The 16,150-nt window shown below is 46.0% G+C and overlaps 5 protein-coding genes across 5 annotated transcripts; 1 reads left to right on the forward strand and 4 right to left on the reverse strand.

Moving 5' to 3' along the window:
* Positions 1-284: 284 nt before the first annotated feature.
* F5J12DRAFT_865341 (uncharacterized protein) lies at positions 285-1,598 on the reverse strand. Its single transcript, XM_051747030.1, has 2 exons — positions 1,160-1,598; positions 285-1,106 (listed from the first exon to the last, which is right to left on the reverse strand). Exons 1-2 carry the CDS (start codon positions 1,296-1,298, stop codon positions 763-765), a joined length of 483 nt encoding a protein of 160 aa, XP_051594862.1. The 5' UTR covers positions 1,299-1,598; the 3' UTR covers positions 285-762.
* A 129-nt stretch (positions 1,599-1,727) lies between these two features.
* On the forward strand, positions 1,728-3,084 carry F5J12DRAFT_511224 (uncharacterized protein). Its single transcript, XM_051739784.1, has 4 exons — positions 1,728-2,034; positions 2,090-2,198; positions 2,261-2,657; positions 2,709-3,084. The coding sequence occupies exons 1-4, from the start codon at positions 1,962-1,964 to the stop codon at positions 2,847-2,849; spliced, it is 720 nt and encodes a 239-aa protein (XP_051594863.1). The 5' UTR covers positions 1,728-1,961; the 3' UTR covers positions 2,850-3,084.
* A 2,793-nt stretch (positions 3,085-5,877) lies between these two features.
* Positions 5,878-7,418, reverse strand: F5J12DRAFT_898148 (uncharacterized protein; the record flags this gene model as incomplete). Its single annotated transcript, XM_051748086.1, has 5 exons — positions 5,878-6,006; positions 6,061-6,160; positions 6,210-6,611; positions 6,662-6,707; positions 6,749-7,418. 5 exons carry the CDS (start codon positions 7,416-7,418, stop codon positions 5,878-5,880), a joined length of 1,347 nt encoding a protein of 448 aa, XP_051594864.1.
* Positions 7,419-7,425: 7 nt separating this feature from the next.
* On the reverse strand, positions 7,426-7,917 carry F5J12DRAFT_728115 (uncharacterized protein; the record flags this gene model as incomplete). Its single annotated transcript, XM_051741860.1, has 1 exon — positions 7,426-7,917. A coding segment is annotated over one exon (492 nt), but the record flags the coding sequence as incomplete, so codon positions are not given.
* Positions 7,918-14,694: 6,777 nt separating this feature from the next.
* F5J12DRAFT_786832 (uncharacterized protein) lies at positions 14,695-15,156 on the reverse strand (the record flags this gene model as incomplete). The annotated part of the gene is made up of 1 exon (XM_051743531.1): positions 14,695-15,156. One exon carries the CDS (start codon positions 15,154-15,156, stop codon positions 14,695-14,697), a length of 462 nt encoding a protein of 153 aa, XP_051594866.1.
* Positions 15,157-16,150: the final 994 nt, after the last annotated feature.

Raw genomic sequence — 16,150 nt, forward strand, 5'->3', positions numbered from 1 at the left:
GAAGACTACGGCTCTGCATTGAATGCCATGATGGGTCTTGGTTCAATGGACTGGACGGCTTGTCCAGCTCACTTGCGCTCGGAGAGCGAGAGTACGAGTACTCGTGCGGTGTGGTGCACGACCTGCAAGGGGCAATAATAGAGAACCGTGAGGGAAGACATGAATCACCAGTTATCTGTGATGATGGCTAGTCGCGTGGTGTACGAGCTGTTTGCAATCTAACTTACATACGGCTTGCTACAGTGCAGAAAACAAAAACAAAAGACCATGTGAAAAAACCGAAAGCTATGATTTTACACCCAGTGCTAACTGAGGAGAATACCGATTCGCTGGAAACAAGACACCAAGGAAGTGGGCGGCCAACCCACTCACCAGTGTCAACTGGTTCCATCTCTTGAAAACACGGTCCAGTAGTCAACCCCTAACGATCCTCTGTATGCTGGCTGGATTCGGGTATTCCTCCCACCGTCCGGTCACCATGTCGATTTGCGATGTCTACTCCAGGTTCATCGAATATCAATTGCGCAAGCGAGTTGACCGTAGACATGGCTAGACTGCGGAGAATGTCGGGAGTTATCAAGCGAGAGGCGTGTCGCTCGAACTCGAGGGAGGGTGAGTGTAAATCTCGGCGGCCAATAGTATGAAGTGCTACGAGGAGTTGCACTTGCGACGGTTTGTAGCTCCCGAACATTGTAAACAACCTCCTGGAGAACGACGTAGCACCCTCCCTGGAGCAAGACGGAAACGCTCTCGCCACGGCAGCTAGGGTGATCCTGGAATACCAGTAACACTGCCGAAAGTAATGATTGTAGTGATTGAAAGTGGTAGATGCGACACCTGCAATAAAAGCAATATCCAAGAGGCGGGGTGAGGAGTGATTCCATCGAAGTATACCCTTGCATGAAGGCTCTTGACCTGCCCTCCGCCAGTACTCGTGATGCTCCCTGTATTAGAAACATCAATTATTGAAGGAGTGCCACACGGCCAGAAGGAAAATGACCCGGCTCGCACGACTGTGATTGTGTCTCTCGCAGCTCCGCCACTCGAGGATATTACTCGTATTCCACCGTTACTGGGGGCACGTTCGATGATCAACATGACGCTTTCTGCTGTTAATGTGATGTCTTTAGACTACCGAAAAAAAGCACAGTCCACGTACCCCCCTCAACGGAACAGGACTCGACGAGGAGAAATTCATGATTGCAGGAAGACTGCGAAGGAATATAATGTAGAGCACATGAGACGACCATTACTGCCGTTCGCATTGTCCTCGTGATAAGATAGGAAATCTCTATCATTGTACTGTCTCCCGTATTTGAGCATGAGGCCCAGGGTGTGGATCATATCCATGGTAGAACAGTGAAGACAGAATGCCAGTAAATAGAATCACAGAGAGTGCGTTTGGGCTGCAGCAGATCAAAGCCAATGCAGGAGGGAGGAAACACTGATATGATGTATGGGGTACCATCGTATTGAGGCGGGTTATTTAAAGTAGACTGGCGCTAGGCTTCATTTGGCAAGGCCACCTTGGTAAAGCAGTGCGTAAATTACTTTGGCGTCGCAAAATCTGAGCTGTCGGAGGAAAGCGGTGAGATGCGTCAGAAGGCCGAACTGAGAGTGTAAAACCCGTTCCGACTCCCGAGGATGGTAGACGCGTGTTGGGCCATTATGTAACAAACGGAGCAGTTGTTCCGAACTGTAAGAGACAATTTGAAATCCAATCATCAGAGGACCAAGACGCACTGTGGTGAGCGTACCAATATCGGGTGTAAAACGGCCTCCTATATATCATCGGTGCTCTCCCCCCAGCGCTAGTCGTCGCAACCCACTCCCCACTGTCCTACTACTATGGATATGGTTCGCGCGTCAAGTATTCTGCACAGTCATGAAAGTTCTCGGCAGTACAGCGCTCGAGATTTTCTACGCATCGCAAGATCTCAAGCCGCAGCAGCAGTCGGTGCATGCGATTTGTATTATATTCCTTGTCGTCTTCCTGCCGCCATGAATTCCTTCTTGTCCATATTGACACTGATCGTAAGTGCGCTGATTGATTGTGCGCTACGGCAGTGTCGAGACGTTATATTGACAGGAGAGAGTCACATGCTCATCGTCGAGCGCATCCCCAGTAACAATGGAGTACAAGTAGTGTCTTCGAGTGGTGGAGTCGCAAGGGACACTGTCACAGTCGTGCGAGCCAGGTACAGCGTCCCTCGACTCTAGTTCGTGCTTCAGCAACCGAAGCGTCCAATCCCTCACACAGAGAGCACTATAAATATCGGCAGAGGGCCAGTCAAAATCCCGTATGCAAGGGAACACTTCGATGGGAGCACCCTTCAGCCCATCTCGTGGATATCGCATTCATTGCAAGAGCCGCATCTGCCACATTCGAATACCAGTGCTACCGGTACGCTAGGATCACCCTAACTGCAACGGCGAAAGCGTTTCCATCTTGCTCCAGGGAGGGCACTACGTCGTTATCAAGGAGGTGGCTTCCACTTTTTGGGACCTACAAGCCGGCACAAGTTCAACTTGTCGTAGATCTTCATACTATCGGCTGCGGAGACTTACACTCACCTTCCAGCTACCCAGCTCCTATAGTCACCACGATTGAGACAGAACAACATCCTCTCGTCTTCTCACATCCGATGTTCTCCACGGTTTAGTCACGTCGATAGCCAGCTCTTGTGCACGGTTAATGTTTCTACCAGAGGCTGATATTGCAAGTCGACATAGCGACCAAATTCCACGAGAAATACCTGAACGCAGTGGGGAAACGGACAGAACTCGTTAAACGGAAGAGGCTATTAGCAATATCAAGGAACATCCGAGAAATAAAGGTGGCCGAGTGAGCAAGTAGGCTCACCTGCTCGCATTTCGATTTTGGCAGATAGTCGACCATTTGGTATACCTATCCAGTGAATGTTTGTCGAGATACCCCTGGTTGTCGCATCGAGGCAAAGTTATGTTCGTAGAGCGCAGGATTTATACGAATGTGTGTTAGAGCTAGTTATGTAAATGGAAGATTAGGGGGCAGTTCGCTAAAATTCAATTGCAATAGGAACTTACACGTACCATAGTAGGTCCAACGTCTCCCCAAAAAAACGATTAGCCTTCGCGAGCGACCGTCAGTATTATGCGCATCTTACCTATGCCATGTCATATCCACCGATAGAATCCCAAGAGGATGACCGATAACGACACGGGAAGACTACATCGGGTTCGAGATTTGGCAGATAAGGCAGAGGCAGGTATATCCGGCTACCTAGCTAAATTCGTTCCATTCATCAACGGGCACGTCGCCAAGGGTTCTGATAAGCCCCCCACGAATGTCTGCCTGTAATACAGGCAAGGCCTCAGTAGATACGTCCCGTAGGCCCAGAAACAGTTCGGAAGAGGGAACAAATTATAGATGCCGCGATTGAAAGAGGCATTGGATAAATATGTGGTCCAGCAGCTTCCCACGTCGAGAGGCTCGATGGCTTCGATGAAATTCCAATCATCGTCCAATTTTGTCTTTTACAATTGCCTTAGAGACTTGGCACGTTGCTCTCTGGGTGTTGATTGGCTTACGGTTAGCCACGATCCCCGCACTTGACCCTAGAAATATACATACGTTATGAGGGCCTTACCTAGGCTATTATTCGTCATGTCGACAGTCGACGTCTCCAAGCGATGCGGGAGCCGAACTCAAATGAGTCCAGTGGGTTACACTTGCTATCGCTCGTCCAGTTTTGGAGCACCCGGCCAGTTTGGGAGGAATTCAGACATTCAGCGGCCGCATCTGCGTCTTCCATGTTGGGCTTGCCACCAAGTTGGCATGCCGGTGATAAAAAGGTGTGCGGGGAGGGAGAAAAGAAGAGGGGTGTTTGACCATATTGAAAGCTGGAAACAGGTTAATTGGACTAAAGCCAAATCATACCGCTGGATAGTCTTCCCACCAATCGCAACGGTCGCTAGTGCCTAGCAACTTTCTCCGAGGGCGATGAAAGAGCAAGTACTGCGTGTTGCGATTAGCTACAGCAGTCTCCTACAGTGGAAGAAGAATAGAGCGAGGGGAGCCGTATCTCCGACTGACTGGAGTCAGCTGTTTCACGGGTTGTTTACTCCTATTTTGACAATTTTCATTTGGATCCGCAGGATTCTAGGCACCTAACACTGGTATGGGTGGGGTAAGCGATACTTGCTGTAAACCGGATCCGGCCTACTTGACTTCGGTTTCAGTGTCATTGAGACATTGAATCCGACAACATAGTAAGGAACGAACATCACTTCCAAGGTAGAAACCAAAACCTCTCCAAGCCATGAACTGCTCAACTTAGAGAATGATTCGTTAAACCTCTCCTGTATCCGGAACTCCCTATCCAAGCTCGCCAGTGCGAGTTGGCATTGAACTGCATATTGGTAATGGTTTCTTTGACTGAGGTCCGCAACTTATTCAATGTACCCATACCATATCACTGTGCAAACCGCACTGGCTGACTGACCCGTGGCCATCATAACAATCTGAACCACATTCTCGAAAGGTATCACCAGCAGGTGGGTTTTTTCAGCAGGGACTGCGCCGCCATGGACATGAATCCGACACCTCGTGAGCACTGGCCACCGTTCTGCAGGTTTTCGGTACATGCCTACCTCGATATAGAACACAGCATCACTCCCCGAAACAACTGGGTGTCAAGAATCCTACTTCCCTTCCGTTTATTGTTGTCCGAGTCATAGAGACCTTAAATGAGGACACTATACAAGATCCCCGCGGGGAAGATCGTTCGTTCATGCTCTCGATGGGAGTCTCGAAGAGAGTACAGAAAGATACCCGAGGTGAGCCGTCCAGCGTTGATACTTGCTGTGTACTAATCGACCTTTGGGTTAGGATATCATTGAACAAAGGGTCACAGAACACTGAGAAGTGCCAGCTATGAATATCATACCTAGACGTGTGATTCAGCATCTCGGACGCCTCAGAGTACACAGTCAAGTTGAGACTAAGGTCCAGGAGCGACTCCGATTTACATCGATCGATTGATCAATACAGATCAGGAGATTGGCCAGAGAGGGACGGTGTCGGGGTGAGATGGACACTGATCAGAGATACTATTATGTGATACTGTGACAGAGGGGGTAATTTCAGCGGAACATGAAAGATTCCCAGGAAAGAGTAGACAACTGCCGGAACAGAGCCAAAACCAGTGCCAACCCACAAAGCCGAACAAGATAAACGAAGCAAAGCCCCACACGAGCCATGGCCATGGCATTCTCTATGGAACGCTATGATTTGTAGTGGTTCTGGTAGATTGATCGGAGCGTCGAGCCGGTATGCATTCAACGGGCAGGAGTGGGGCATCATGCCCAGTGAGAAACCACCATATGCCGGACTAGGTAGTAATCCGTAAATATCGGCAAATAGGAACAAGTAGATTTGCATTGTAAATGTACACTATCATAGTATTATTCACTATTCGTGCATATGCTGATCCATATGTACCTATTAGCATAGTCAACCATATATCTACCTAGCTATCCCTGTGTCCATGACTCCACTATGCATTTATATGCAACAATAGCTCAGGCAATTTGGCTTGAAATCACTATGCCATTATATGCATAGCTAGTGCAAATACAAAACCTGCCCACCTGCTCCCTGGTCACTTGACCAGTATGCAGACATATGAGTACATAGTTGTTGAAACCCACCCACCCCATCCCTGTCCTACCACTTGCCCTACCACTCACCCTACCGCTCGCCCTGCCGCTCGCCCTACCAGTTGCCCTACCGCTTGCCCTACTGCTCACCCTACCACTCCTACCACTCTTGCACGTACTGCTCTCACCCCATCCCAAATCCTGTCTACCACTAGTACATGGTACCACCAGAAAACATCACAATTGTCTCTGCAGTGCTATTTGTCCAAACACTGGTGTCAACCTGAAGTGGTGTGTTGGCAGTGTGCAATTGTGGTATTGGGAGTGAATTTGACATATGAGTTTCCTGTATTCCTCTTTGTATTTCTAGGTTAAGGCATATTAGTATTGACCAAATGATGAGAGTGACTGATTACTTACCTCCTTTGTCTCTGTAGGAAGTTGATTGTAATATGTATTGAACTCCTCCTGTGTGCTGTTCAGAGAAACCGTCTTGAGCCACCGGTGGGCACACAGTGTCCTCATATCAATATTAGTATAACCCATCCCTCTCATGAAATATGACATACCATGTGCTTTTGTTTGACCTGGGGTGCCAAGCCTTCTTCTTGCTTGGTCCGAGTGTCTCGGAAGCTGTTGATGTCAGGTCACCAGTAACTGTGGACGAAGGCTGTGAAGGGGGCAGAACAGTTATGGTGTTAGTGACATCAGCAGTGCCACTGGCCTCTGCAGGGGAAGTCTGTGGAGGGGGGCAAACTGATTCACTCATTGGAGTGACTGTTGGAGCAATAGATATGGACAAGCCAGCACTTGTTGGAGTGACTGCTGGAGTGACCATTTGAGATACAGATGAGCCAACATGCTTGGCTGGGGAAGTCTGCAGGGGAGATTGAACAGGTGCCGTGTTGGGGATGTTGGCAGTAGCTGGTGCTGACAGTGGGAGGCCCAAGTGGTTCAATGGCACAGACAACCTAAGCCAAAGATATCAGTATGTCCAGTATGCAAGTGAAGTCTATATTACAGAATGTTTTTCAGCTTTATCTTAGGCAAAGGGCGAGCTCCTTGGGCTGTCAATGTGAGTTAGAATGGATGCCTGTATCGTCATTACCTTTCAGCTCGAAAAAGGCACTATGGTTTGACTTGGGGTTCAAAGTACTGGTAGATGCCTCCAAAAAATCTGAAGAAACACCAGCCAACAGTGACACAGATAAAGGACTGATTTCCACATCAAAGGAAATGTCTTTGGGTAAACCTGCATTGACTTTGGTATGCTTGTTGTCGACATCAATTGTCTCCAACTTTGCATCTGCTTTGCACTTGCTGGGAATAGACTTCTTGTCCTTATTCGTGAACCAAGTCTGTTTGCATGACACATAGTACTGCTTGGCTAGGTTATCAGCTTTCCATGAGTCTTTGCAAAGGGCAAGCTTGCCATGTGCACCAGCAATTTCAGTACGAAATATTTTCTTGATGGATAATGGCATTGATGTCCATGTCATGTTGGCATCGATCTGGCCTTGGCAGCAGAGGTTGTGCCAGATCTCGCACATTGTCAAGAGAATTTTGCTGACGTGCTTCTTGGGTAGCTGCTTGCCATCCTTGTCTTCTAGGTATGCTGTCTGTGATTTAGACATTACAGCTTGTCCCTCCGCAGTGGCCTTCCAGTCCTTGTACTCCTTTTCTGTCCAAAACTGTACCTTCTTGTATGCCGATCTATCACAATGGGGCAGTGGAGCTGGAGGAAGATGTAGATTTGGCAGAAGCAGAATGCCCTGCATGCTGACATTAAGGAATGTGATGGTTTGATAGGTGGACACATGGGCATATGAAGTGAATCTGATCGATGCAACGTTGGTAGTGTATCTGCTTGAATTCATATTCCCATTTGGCTAGATAGTTCCGAGCAAGTTTGAGTTGTGCTGGAGTGATACTGTATTGACCCATGATGTGGAAGCCTGCAACAAACTTACAGAAGTTGCGCCAGATATTCTGGGGTAAAACCTGAAATAAAAGTGCTGGACAGAGAGAATAAATCCAAGTGATGTACTTAGTGGCTTTGTACCAGGAGTTTGCATGAAGGCTGGGATCACGAGGGGTGACATTGAATGAACCTGGGAGGTAGGGCTTGTAAGCACCAACTGCATGCCCATGTTCTTCCCACCTGCACTGATCCTTTAGAACAGCCCAACACCATGTCATCTTGTTATCAGTTGGCACACATTCAATGGTACCTCTCCACAAGTCAAGCCATAGCACAGCCATGTTTGTGCCACTCAATATTGGCAGAGGAATGAGGACAAAAGGGGAAAGGGTGAGAGCTTAAAGATGAGCACTTGCCTTTATACTTGGATAGAGCATTGAAAGTAAATGATAATTTGAATAGAGCTATTGAGGCTTGTAGACAAGGAAGTAAAGTCGATTGACTGAACTGAGGGGATATGGCAGAAACCCCTTGGTTTATATACATGCAGGTATGCACACAGACCAGGTGACGCATATGGTAAGTAAAGTTACTACCTACTATGTATAGTAAAGAATGTCATGGAACACCATAGAATAAGTGGAGTAAAGTGACATCATAGTGGAGTCACTTAGAAAGCATGACATCATATGAGTAAGACTCAACTAATAAGCAATTCTAGAACCGGTAATGAGAAACACTGTACACCAGTATTTCCAACACTCCCCCTCACTCTAGAATTGTAAGGTAACAAGACCAAGCAATGAGTGATTCATTTTGAATTTCTGCCATGTGAGAGATTTGGTTAATCCATTGGCTTTTTGTTGGTCTGTTTGGATATATTCAATGGCAAAGAGATTATCCTGTACACATTTGCGAACAAAGTGCTGCTGGACATCTATATGCTTTGAACAACCATCTGAGACTGGATTCTCTGCTATAAAGCGAGCACCCATATTGTCACAGTAGAGAATTGTTTTCTCTAATTTTAGGTCAAGTTCATCAAAAAGCATATTAAGCCATTTGATTTGTTGGGCAGAGTCACATAAAGCCATATACTTGGCTTCTGTTGATGAAAGTGCATGAGCGATTCCTCTTGAAGTAAGGAGCGCTTTGAAAGTGTTTCCCATAAATTCTCCCCCTTGATCTGAATGGAGAGTACCCAGTTCAAGATTGAGCTGGCATTGCATAGCGAGGAGCCAGTCGGTAAAGTGTTGATAGGTACCTGATTTATTCCACATATAGATGCAGAAACCAAAGGAAGAATAATCATCAAGCAGTGTTAAAACATACTTGGAACGAAAGTAGGATTTGATGGGAAGTTCCAAAAGGTTGGCATGAACAAGTTCCAATGGGTGAGTAGCATGTTTCCATGATGGTTTAAATGACTTGGAAGTCATTTTGCCTTGTGCACAGCCTTTGCAGGACTGAATCCTGTGTAAGGGAATTTCAGGAAGACCTAATCAGCATAAATGATGCATAATATTGTTGGCAGGATGTGCCAGCTGATTGTGCCAAAGTGATTCAGCATCCATTTTGACCATTGGGCAAAGGACTGAAAAAGCATTGGAGGGTGGAAGTGGAATGCCCAAAAACCAATGTAATGGTGAATTAGGTGAAGCTAATTGTGCTTCAACTAAAATCCAGCCATCAGGTGTTCAGATTACTTCATTGTATGAAGTCGCTTCGCTTCTATATCCCCTGTCTAGAAGCATATTTCGAGAGCAAAGTCTCTTTGAAAATTGAGGGCTGTATACCACATTTTCTAAGGAAAGAGTGGAGCCATTTTCTAGCTGCAACACTACAGTTCCTTCACCAATGATATTGACTTGTTGTTTTCCAGCAGTATTGGCTAACTGTGGAGATTGATATTTCTTGAAAGACAAGAAATCAGAGTAATATGGGGTGACATGATGTGAAGCCCCTGAGTCAAGCATCCAAATGGACTCGCCTTTGGGAAGTATGATGTTAGCTGACATGTCACATGGGTAACAGTCATAAGCATCTGATGCATTGTGGTTGAAATTGCCAGGATTATATCCACTGACAGAATTCTCCAGGTTAAAATCAAAGTCCGGTACATCAAGACAAATAAAAGGATGAGGATGAATATAAGTCCTCAGATTTGGTACACTCGCATGAAATTCTGCTAATGATAGTTTAAGTGGTCTGCTAGATTTTCAGGAAGACTTGGTAGAATGTCTGTTTCCTTGAACAACCTGTGACACATCATCTGCAGAATTCCTCTCTCCTGCCATGTGTATACTAGCCAGGCTGGTAGCTCCCATTCCATTCTCGGATTGGATGGGCAAGCTAAGTACAGCCCTGGTTCTCAACTCAGTAGAGGGAAACAGAATCCTCCTCAATAGAGGATCCGAGTTCTCCCATTGTAGGGATTCCTGAAGGGATAAACCCATTCTGAAACCCATCAAGTCTGAGCAATAGGAATGCATGCAAATAGTGCAAAGGCAAGGAGAATTAGATCTCAGTATGTTGACACAAGGAGTCACTGACTCAACTTCAGTGATGAAGGAGTTCTGTATCTCCTCCTGATACCATTCCGAGAGAGTACCATCTGGTTGGATAGGTAAAGTGGAAACATGGCCAAAATGTTCCATGGCCATTTCAATATCCTCAGCAGTTAACTCGGGTGAGGGAACCTGAGAAGCGAGAATAGTGTGGGAACTGAGAGTGGTTTCTAATTCAGGATGTGACTTGGTATGATCAGGTTGATCCAGAGAATACTCCGGAGAGGTATGGTGGAAATTGATTGCATTAATGTCAAAATCATCAGAGGGATATTCCTCCAGGACTTCTTCAATGGATGCAAGGTTAAACTCCTCAGCACCCTGTCTGGGGATGTCAAGCTTGTTGGTCTGGGCTTTTGCCTTGCCCTTACCATGGTGACAATTTTGGTTTTGTCCACAGTTGGACAAACCTCCCTGCTGATTATTTTGTTGAGGTGGGTAAGGCTGATAAGAGCCTCCCCCTCTTCCACAATTACCCTGAAAACCACCTCATCCTCCTCGGCCACGAGAAGAGCCACTTCCACCACAATGGTCTTGAGTATTATGCGAACCTTTACAAATATTGCAAAGGGGTGGTTTGTTCATGCGAGATAATAAGGAGTTGGACTCCTTTTTGATGGTAGTAGAAGAACTAGAAGATTCTCCTATTTGTCTTGGTAATAACGATTGTCCAGATCGATGAGACCATAATTCCTTCATGCGAGGAATTACTGCATCTGGGCCTAAATGTGCGGGATCGATAGAGGATAGGATATTTGTGGGAGCTTGGTCCCAGGAAGCTGTCATGGAATGTATGAGGAGCAACAACTTCATTTTATCATCCAAGGTAATGCCTTGACCAGAAATGGTCTTAAAGAGCATATTGATCTCGGCAATTTTTGCCATGAGATCGTCCTTGGGTTTGATTTGAATTTTAAGGAGTCTTTGGAACTCCATGAATGTTGTCATGGCAGAAGGTTTGCCATATTTGGTCTCGAGGTCATCCCATTTTAATTTAGATGTAGCATGGGCATCGACAGAGAGTGCGATCATCAGATCACAGTAAAGGGTGATACACCCCTGAGCACATGAATCTGAGATCCACCAAATTCTAGCTTCATCAGCATCCATGGGTAGAGCTTCCATTCCTGATACGATTCCCCACACTCCAAGAGTTTGAAAATAGGCCTTCATCATAACTTGCCAAACAGTGTAGTTCATCCTGTTAAGTTTTGGGATGTTCTTTCCAAGACCTCCTTCAGAAGACATTCTAATAGATGTCAAGGATTAGATGGTCATAAAGGAAAGATTTCCTTGGATCAGTGATAGTGGGATTAAGAGTTCCTTGGAGGAAAGCACGCAGGTGTTTACAATGCTTGCAGGTGCGGGACTTTTGCCTGGGTCAATCCTGAGTCCTCAGTGATCGGTGTTTTATTTTTGGTTCTGGTTCCATGCCTTTCTCAGCATAACGCCAATCAGCGATGTGAGAACTCCACTGTACATTGTACTCAAGAAAATTGAAGCACAAGTCAGGGAAGTAGTGGTAGGAAAGGAACGACCATCCCATTTCATGAAGTCCATGGGGGTTCGAAAATCCTAACCATTCAGAGGCACAAGAGTAAGGAAAGGGAAACCAGCCATAGATCCGATTACCATACTCCCTAGAAGCTAAGACTTCGAAGATATTGTATGAGCTATCTAGGCAGGGTTCTAGAGATCCATCAGGATACTTGAGGAATCAGCTTGTGGATGCGTATGGTACATCCATGGTACCAGGGAGAGGATAGTTTGCGCTTAACTTCGGCAGCCATGCGAGACCAAGCAAGAGCACTGGCAAGTAGTCCACAACATCTGGGTTGGCTGAAAGATGACCCAGTATCACAGGCCATCGCACATTCGAAGTCAGCCAGAACCAAGTTTGTTCTGGGCCAGTAAATGAAGCAGTGGTAACCAGTAGCATCAAGGTACCAAAGAGCACCTCTAGCTTGGTTGTAACTGGTTCAGGTTTCGTCCATATCTCCAATCACCTTAAACCTGTCGATGAACTCCAATAACTGGAGGTCAAAAAGATGTCCCCCAGGTTGTTGCTCTCTGAAGTAGAGGGGGACACAGTCAACGTTGGTAATTCCTTCTCTCCAAAGTCCTCTGTAATGGCCTTCCAGATACTTGTGCCAAACCCTGAGAGGAGGGACAAGCTTGTGGAAAGGGTTTCCTGAGATGTAGAGGGGATGGCAGTTGTAATAGACATAGACGAACATGTCATGAGTAATTGTGGAGGCCAGAATGGTCCAGAGGGCAGGATCTTCATAGGTTAGACTAGGAAGGTCACAACCATTGAAGTAAGTGATAGCATTTGGAGAGGATAAGAAGGAAATTTTAGGGGCGAAGTCAGTAAGATAACCATGGAAAGCAGTATGGATACCTGGGAGTTTGAATGGCATGTCAAGGCCTGGAAAAGTCAGGAAGCCATCCCAAGTCACCTCGATCTGAGAGAGAGGGACATGGGCAAGCAATGGTTGCGGGTGCACAAAGAAAGATCGACTACTAGGGACTGCGTAGCACCAGTGGGAACAATCTCTAACATACAACACCTCCATATATTCAACAACTTTCTTCACATACTCCTCTCTCCACTTATTCCCCATGTACATGCCATCATGAGAGTGGGCAATGGCGATTTCAGTACGCTTTGCAACAACAAGAGACATAGCTAAAGGAAGATGCATAAGATTCCATTCATAAACAAGTTGGGATGCAGCTAAAAAAGCAAATCGAACTCGGCGATGTCATTTTCGACAGCAAGATCGACCTCAGCGATCAGGTGATTAGCCTGAGCAAGCATGTCACCTAACACCACTACAAGCTCTGGGGGTGGAGTTGGTTCACAGTGAGGTGGAAGAGGATCAGCTCCTCCTTCAACTGTGTAGGGTGGAACAGGATCAAGGTTGGCATCATCATCACAATCAGGAATAGTGTGAAGAAGATAATTGGGAGGCAGAGCCTCAACCATAGGAGGATGAAGTCCATCACAAATAAGGCATAGATCAGCTCCCATGGCAGCAGCAATGCAAGTGCATACCCAGTAGAGATAAATGTTGCACCATATAGGACCAGCTAAAGCTGCAGTCCAGAATGCAACCGAGCAGGCAAACATCTCCCTAAAAGGTCCATATCCTCCAAGGGACAAATAGAAAATGGTAGTATAAAAAGCCATTAAAAGCGACACAATGTAAGTAATAATGCTCCATCCTAGCACATCTAGGCCGTCAAAGGGCATGCTGATATGGCCATTGCCAGAGATCAGTAAATGCTCAAATAACAATAGCACACCAACGGTTAGATGTCAGGGCTCATAACCTATTGGCAGAGGAACAAGGACAAAAGGGGAAAGGGCAAGAGCTTAAAGACGAGCACTTGCCTTTATACTTGGATAGATCATTGAAAGTAAATGATAATTTGAATAGAGCTATTGAGGCTCGTAGACAAGGAAGTAAAGTCAATTGACTGAACTGAGGGGATATGGCAGAAACCCCTTGGTTTATATACATGCAGGTATGCGCACAGACCAGGTGACACATATGGTAAGTAAAGTTACTACCTACTATGTATAGTAAAGAATGTCATGGAACACTGTAGAATAAGTGGAGTAAAGTGACATCATAGTGGAGTCACTTAGAAAGCATGACATCATATGAGTAAGACTCAACTAATAAGCAATTCTAGAACCGGTAATGAGAAACACTGTACACTGGTATTTCCAACACTCAAGTGCATCATTTCTGATGAGAAACATTCAGGGATACTGAGGATGAGGTGTGGCTGCAGGCCAAGAAGGATGCTGGGGCCAACAATCCCAGTCTCAAGGTGTCATCCTTTGTATTCTTTCTGATTCCAAGAGCAAAGGATGGTGTGCAGTTGTACAACATAGTGTGCAGAGGTGCTTGGTCCAACATTATAGACATTGACATCACCATGGTTACAACCAGTGATGTCGTAGTTGTTGGGTTCGAGTAGAACAGGGTAGTACTGAGAAGTGCCAGGCTTCTGACAACCTTTGAGAGGACAATGCATGCAACACCCATTTTTACCTGGGTGTCCAACAAAATTGCTCATTGTGAGCAGACCAGGACCATCAGCGCATGCAAGGAATAGGAAGAGACGAGAAGTGAAGTTACGATTGCAAGCAGAATCCCATATCTTGAGACCCTCACATTGCAAGGCAGAGAGGTGATGAAAACCCAGTGACAGGAAGGACTCAATGAACTTCAGTTTTTTGGGGCCAGGGATGATTGTGCCAGGGAGGACATGCTTCTTCTTGTAGTGATGATCAGGTGAGAGGTTGAGAATGATCCAGATATATATCCAACAATCCAATTCCTTGGATTCGAAGAGTTGAGCACCATCAATGGATATCATAAGAAGGGTGTCATCAGGAGTGATGGTACCATCACAGATACCATGGATATATGCACTCCCACAGAAGATGTCATCATATGCATTGACGAAGCCATCATTGGCAAGAAGCTCGTCAAACACTTGTTGAGTTTTTTCCTCGCAGTAATGCATCTTGTTAGCAGTGTCAGGGTGTCACCAGAGGGCTTGGAGTTGGGGACCGATAGGAATGGTGTGGAAGACAGCATGAGGGTGTTTGACCCCTCTGTTCTGTCGAAGCTGGTCATAGTGTGGCTCATCACATTCAGGACAGGTGTCAAGATGGGCATAGGGACCAACAAATGTGGTGCATGAGTTGATACACATGTGGTTGATGATAGACATGACTCCAGTTAGGTCCACAAGGAGGTGTTTGACCTGGTAGAACGAGGGAAGTTCAGAGCCTGGAAAACAGGCATGGATGCCAATGCGTATCTTCTCATATCCAGACTCCAATGAGTGCTCAAGAGTGATGAAGATTTGGATGGCAAGTTTTTGACAAGGATCAACAAGTTTGAGGATGTCCATCAGAGGATTGCAGAGCCGGTTAACAGACTCTCCTCCAAGCCCCATCCCATCACCAAGTGAAGCATTCCAAATCCACCAGATGAAATCCATGCTTCACACATGCTTGGGATTTGTAGAGGCAAAATCTGCAAGTTCATTCAAGTCAAGATTGACAAGAGGATTTCTCTGTGGGTTGGGAGGGGGAAAGTCTTCATGCATCTGCCCAGGTGAATTACAGGGAGAGCCAGGAGGGGGAAAGTCTTTGTGCATCTGCCTAGGTGAATTACAGGGAGAGCCAGAAGGGGGAAAGTCTTCACGTGTCTGCCCAGGTGAATTACAGGGAGAGCCAGGAGGGGGAAAGTCTTTGTGCATCTCTTCAGGCATGCTATTGGGAGACACAGGTGAAGGTGAATGCTTGTGCACCTGGAGAACCTGGTAGTCTTGATTTATAGGAATATAACAAATACATAAAATAAACTCACCTCAAAGTCATTCTCATCGGAGAGATGGAGACACTTGGAGGAGTTGCAGTCACCATCAGGACCATTCTCAGAAAGACACTTGGAACCAGAAAGTCTATTACTTGCAACAAAGGCATGGAAGGTGTCAGAGCATCTTGCTAAACGAACGTCTTGTTTTTCATCTTTGCCTGCATCACGAAAGTGACACTGCCAAGTAGCAAGGGTATTCAGAGGCTTCCGGGTGCCCTTACAGTACTTTCTGCATGTACACCAATATACTTCACCTTCGAGATCTGGCATATCTGTGGTATGATGTAAGTCAATCTGTATCAACAGGTCTGATAGCATACCTAGGTTGTAACATTGTAGAGCCAGTGGAATGGAATGAATTCAATGGAAAATCTTCATTGAAATCTTATAATCACGACGACTTGAGGAATCCAAACAAGAAAGTTTCAGTAGCGATTTCTATGGGGAAATATGCTCTAACTTGGTTTCAGTCACCACGCGCCATAAGCATAGTTACACATACGTATAAACTATGGTACATACAGATATGTATCTACACCTACGTATGGATATGACGGGTTCTCACTGGGCATCATGCATCACCAGGCGGATTAGTAGGGAAAGCAGGACCACCA

Source organism: Pisolithus orientalis, assembly GCF_024613125.1.
Source record: "Pisolithus orientalis strain OTSU chromosome Unknown F5J12scaffold_69, whole genome shotgun sequence".
Lineage (NCBI taxonomy): Eukaryota > Fungi > Basidiomycota > Agaricomycetes > Boletales > Pisolithaceae > Pisolithus > Pisolithus orientalis.